This window comes from Chinchilla lanigera, unplaced genomic scaffold, assembly GCF_000276665.1.
Source record: "Chinchilla lanigera isolate Chin_1 unplaced genomic scaffold, ChiLan1.0 scaffold00098, whole genome shotgun sequence".
In the NCBI taxonomy this organism is placed as follows: Eukaryota; Metazoa; Chordata; class Mammalia; order Rodentia; family Chinchillidae; genus Chinchilla; species Chinchilla lanigera.
This window is the reverse complement of record NW_004955499.1, coordinates 1,621,515-1,627,418: the sequence shown is the minus strand read 5'-3', so window position 1 is coordinate 1,627,418 and position 5,904 is coordinate 1,621,515. Positions and strand designations below refer to the sequence as shown.

Sequence of the window (5,904 nt, the reverse complement as noted above, 5' to 3'; positions counted from 1 at the left end):
TCTGCCTCCAAATCATCCATGACAACTCCAGACCACAGCCCACTCAGATCGCCTGTGTTACGGTGGCCTCTAGAAGACTCAGGCAGATCCTGTGGGGGCCAGGGTGTGTGTCCCCTCTCTCCATTCTAGGGAAGACTGCAGCCCTGCTCCTGGAGTCAACTGAGACCTGGCCTAAGGCCGGAGACTGCTCAAGTCACATCCTGAAGACTCTGTGGTTTTACCAGACCTACCAAGCTCCTAAGCGTGGCCACCACTCAGATTCCAGCCACCAGCCCTTTGTCTCTGAGGTGTCTCCGTTTGTGCTGCCCCCATGACCAAAAGACACAGGGTCACACCTACCTCTGCCTTCTTCTTGTGTTGAATGCTAGCAGAAGTGGACAGGACCGGCCCAGTGACATGTCATTATCAAAGGACTTCTGCTGGACCCAGTCCAGTGATTTGCCATGTAGCCTATAAAACTCTGAGTGCACTGTTTGTGTCCATAATGTCAACCAGCCAGCTCCTGGGTCACTGTGCTCTGTCTACACTGGCTTTGCATGCACACAGCGGCACTGCTGCTGTAGGGTCTGCTACACACTAAGGAACTGTATGTTACACAGCTACACAGTTTGTTAACTGTCTATTACACTGTAAGAAAGTGTATGTACACAGGTAGACAGCTGTCGTACTGCCTGTTGCATACTAAGAGAGTGTATGTTACACAGCTACATAGTTGTCATACTGCCCATTACATGCTAAGGAAGTGTATGTTACACAGTTACACAGTTGTCATACTGCTCATTACATGCTAAGGGAGTGTATGTTATAGAGCTACATAGCTATCATACTGCTTATTATATGCTAAGGTAGTGTATGTTACATAGCTGTCATACTGCCCATTACATGCTAAGGAACTATATGTTACACAGCTACTAAATTGGTTTACTGCCTACTACACTATAAAGGAGAGTATGTTACACAGCTAGACAGCTGTCGTACTGCCTGTTGCATGCTAAGAGAGTGTATGCTACACAGCACAAGGAAGGGTCACTCTACCTTCTCCACCGGCCACATCCATCAAGTCAGAGTCTGAAAATCCATCTGCAAAGAAGAACACACAGCGTCACTGGCCGCCCTGGAACGAGTGGTTGTGTCATGTCCTATTACACACTGAGCGTCCCTGATCCGAAAACCCGAAACCCAAAATTCTCCAAAATCATGACTTTTTTGAACTCCAACGTGAAGAGACAGGTCATAGGTCACAATGAAAACATAGACACATGAGAAAAATCACCATATAGCATGACCTGCACAGGAACTTGACTCCTGGCCCAAGAAATCCCACTGTGTACCCGCCAATACTCCAAGGCTTAAAACAAAATTCAAATATGAAAAACTTCCACTTGCCAGCATTTCAGAGAAGAGATACACAACCTGAAAAACTAAGTCCCCTTTTGTGTCCAAACTCATAAATTAATTTTACCCAAAATTCTCTTTCTAACCCTGGGAAAGAGAACACAGAAAAGAACTGGAACTACAGAATCATTTTTTTTTTTTTGGATGAGTGTAATTAGAAGCCTAGGTCAGTAAGCCCAACCCAGAACTATCATAAATAACAAGTTGGAGGTGTTTTGTTATGCTGCAGTAGCTAGCTGATACACATTACATTTAATCCATCAATTTAGTATAACCTGCTGTGCCTAAAGACAATCTACTTCATGAAGCAAGGACATATTTCATATAAATGCAGCCCTTTATGTAACCTGTCCACATTCATGAAAGAACAGGGAAAAAATAAGATGAGCATCTGTACTGACAACCCTACACCCCTGATGAGACACCATGTATGTTCCTGCTTAAGGAAACAAAGAGAATTGGAACAGAAAAATACTTTCTAGCCAGGCATGGTGGTGCAGGGCAGTAATCCCAGCACTCTGGGAGACTGAGACAGGAGGACCTCAAGTTCAAGCCCACAATAACATGGTTTAGCAAGACACTGTGTCAATATAAAAAGCAAAAGAAAAGAAACAACCAAAAAAGGCTGAGGATGTAGTTCAGTGAGATAGTCCTGGGTATCAAACTAAAAGAAAGAAAGAGAGAGAGGGAGGGAGGGAGGGAGGGAAGGAGGAAGGAAGGAAGGAAGGAAGAGGAAGGATCAACTTCTTGATCTGACTTTTTTTTTAAAAGGCAATTTCTTTTATAGGAAAATGAATCTCTTTAGACTTCGCCTTAAATTCTGGAATAAAAATCACTCTCTCTCTTTTCAGCCTTTCTCATCTAGCCAAAGCAAGAGAATGAAAGTGTAACTAAAGTGTAAAGAGAAAATGTAAACAAACTGCAAATAATTTGATTATCTTGTCAGAAAAGCTAAGCTATCAATGAACGCCAAAGGAATTCACTATGTGTTCCTCCTTAAGGTGGTTGTGGGGGAAAATGTATAAAAATCATTTTTCATGAAAGTAACACACATGCTGGGTATGGTGGCGCACGCCTGTAATCCCAGCAGTAGGGAAGCTGAGGCAGGAGGATCGTTGCAAGTTCGAGACCAGCCTGGGCTACAGAGTGAGGTCAAGGCAAGCCTGAACTGCAGAGCGAGATCTTGTCCCAAAAAGACAAAAAAAAAAAAGAAAAAGAAAAAAAGTAATACACATGTTGAACACACACACACGTATTCATATAAGCAAGTAAAAGCAGGAGAATAAACAATTTGGAAATGCGTCTAAAGAAACGATCACAATATGTGAATTATACCCCAGGGAAATGGTTGGTTCTTGGCAAGATGCCCACACTCTAAATCAATTCACAGTTCTTAACAATAAGTGGAAATAAAAAGCTTTTGTTATTTTCCCCAAAGCGAAAAAAGAAATCAACAACAAAATGATTCACAAAATAAAAGGAAAAGTCTAAAACTGTAGAAAAGTCACTAGGGCATACAAAAACCCACTGCAGGAAGAATTTCCAGTCTCTCTGGTCAAAAAGTACTGTGATAAATATTCAAGGGAGAGAAGAAAGGGGAAAGGATTTTGTGGTAAGTGGCTGGTCACAATTTATACCCACAGCAAAGTGATGTACCCACGTGGCCTGCTTTGTTTTCTGTTTGGTTTTTTAATTTTAACCTCTGAGCTAAAGCTACCATCACAGTGGCTTAATCCATGGGTGATATCTCAGGGAGGTTTTCTAAGATAACATAACCACCGTTGGAAATCACCGGAAGGAAATACTCCCGTGTCTACACAGCAGGAGGTGGGAAGAATGGGTACAATTTGAAGACAATTTGGAAAAAAAGTAAAACAAAATCCTAAAGCTAGGTATATGCATTCAACTGAAGAATTTAACTTTTTGAAATCTATGTTAAGGAAAAAAATCTCTTACATTTCTGTGAGTGTATGTCTGCAGTGCACACTAAAGGCGTTCACCTCGGGAGGTAGTATATTTACTGAGCGAGTCCTCAGCCTTCCCACTGCCTCTTCTCCTCTCCTCTCTGCTCCCAGATTTTCTTCCATTTCCCCCAAATCTACCTCTTGTTTCCTATCATCTATGTTTTACTCTGCTCTTTACTTATTCTTTGGTTTTCTCATAGAAGGGAAAAAAATGCAATATTTAAGCTAGTGCATCTCTTTTACTTCACTAAACATTATGGTCAAGGTGCATCTGTTTTCCTACAACACGACTCAGGTTTATCCTTCTTCATGGCTGCATTGTACTCCATGGTATGTAAGCATCACGCTTTCTTTATCCGTGCATTTGTTGAGGGACATAGAGGCTGCTTCCCAGGTTTAGCTGTTATGAGTTGGGCTGCTGTAAACATGGGTGTGTGTGATCACTATCATAGGGTGCCTTTAACTCTTTTAGGAAGACACCCAAAAGAAATATAGCTGAGTAAGAAGATGGCTTAAATTTCCTTTGCAATCTCCAATCTTGTCATATCACAGCAATCATAACATTTTCAGTAAGTTAAATAATATAGCAGGTAATTATGTATGTAGTGTATGATTACCTTTAGTAGTCATACGGTACAGACCCAAGTGACATGGGAAAGGGCTCATACATAAGCAGAATATACAATAACGACATGAACAAAATACTGGTATATTTACCTGGGTGGGGTAGCACACACCTGTCATGCAGCACTTTGGGAGGCTGAGGCAAGAGGATCAAAAGTTTAAGCCCAGCCTGAGCAACTCAGTAACTTAGTGGCACCATGTCTCAAGACTCAAAAAAAATAAACTCTGGGGATGGAGCTCAGGATGAAAGTCCCTGGTTCAATCCCCTGCACTCACAGAAAAAAATTAATAGCTTTACTTAAGAATTATTCCGTTGTGAGCAAGGTGTGGTGGTGCACACCTGTAATCCCAGCACTTAAGAGGCTGAGGCAGGAGGATCATTGCGAGTTCAAGGGCAGCCTGCACTACAAAATGAGTTTAAACCCAGTCTGAACCCAGTCTGAACTGTATAGTGAAACCCTGTCTCAAAAAGACAAAAAAGAAAAATTATCCTGTTGAAATGAAAACTCCCAATCTCATCAGTATACAACACAGATAGCCAACAAAAACCCACATGGTATCCCAAATTATGTACAATTATTATGAGTCTATGATAAATACAAATATATCTTAAAACGTCAACACAATATAGGAAAAATTTATAGGCGGGGCCTGGTGGCATGCACTTGTAATCCCAGCTCTTGGGAGGCTGAGGCAGGAGGATTGTCACGAGTTCGAGGCTAGCCTGCGCTACAATGCGAGTTCAAGGCCAGCCTGAACTGCATAGTGAGACCCCATCTCAAAAGGACAAAAAAAAAGGAAACATTTATACTTTTGTGTTTAAAACTGTAACAAACACATAAACAACGAATAGAATACTAAAATTCTGAAGTTTTATCCCTGACGCAGTAGAGAAAATGAGTGCCTGTTCGCTTAGGATGTGAATAGTGAGGTATCCGAAGGCCAATCTGAGCACTTATAGCAAAAGGTTTTAAGAATAGTAGCTGTTCCGCAGGAAACGCGCACACCAGAATGTCCCCCACATCTCTGTGTATTTAAATCTTGTATTCCATTTCTTGGGAGGTTCCATGACAACCTCCATGGACAAGTGGGTAAAGAAAGGTACAATCCAACATAAACCCTCCCCAAAGAACACCATTTTGAAAAGGAGGCTCCCTACACCTCAAACGTGGGAATTGTCTGTACAGGGAGAGTCACATGCTCGTCTGAAAGGACCGCAGCAAAGGCCGCGTGTCAGCGGATTGTGAAAATCCCCCAGATGACCCAAGGGCTTGAGGCTCGGACTTACCAGAGGCTCCTGGCTGCTTGGGCTTTGGATTCGGTCTGGGCTCAGGCTGCTTGGGTGGTGCTGGGTCAGCTGTTTGCAAAAAGGGAAGAACTTCAGGGAGGAATGGTTTTCAGTTAAGGAAGTAAAGCACCAGTGTACAGACAGAGGGTCCACGTAGGAGAGCGAGGCGGTAGCCTGTTGTGTGCTATGGTGGGGACGCCACTGCCCTCGGCCACCCGCCAGTTCCTTCCCGTCATGTTACAACTGCAGCACTTAACCTTGAGCGCTCTCAATGGGCCCTAAAGCAGGCAGCCAAGCCAGGTAACAAGCTTGACCTGGTCTTCGGAAAATTGAGAGCGCCAGACGCGCTGTTGAAACTGGACTGATGGATCTCAAGATGGGGGCAACAGTGACTGAAAGCGGTACAGTGGTCAGTACACTGCATTGGAGTACAATGTAGCGGTGAAAGCTGGTGTGGGAAAAATGGTGGCTGGTGTGGTAGTAAGGTGGCAGCCAGTGGGTAACAACAAGCAGCAGGTACGTTAACAAGGTGGAGGCCAGGGTGGGAACAAGATGGCGGCCAGTGTGCTGAGGAGATAGTGGCCAGAGGGGTAAGAGGATAGCAGCCACGATGGTGACAAAACCGAGGCCAGT

The 5,904-nt window shown here is 43.4% G+C and overlaps 1 protein-coding gene across 1 annotated transcript in view; it reads right to left on the bottom strand.

Annotated features, from left to right (window-relative positions):
* The window catches only part of Cd99 (CD99 molecule), a gene marked incomplete in the record, with an annotated part of 38,791 nt that overhangs the window by 18,754 nt on the left and 14,133 nt on the right, over positions 1–5,904 (bottom strand). Inside the window, 2 exon segments of the mRNA XM_013505598.1 lie at positions 1,036–1,080; positions 5,272–5,340. Coding sequence (XP_013361052.1) covers positions 1,036–1,080; positions 5,272–5,340 — 114 coding nt within the window.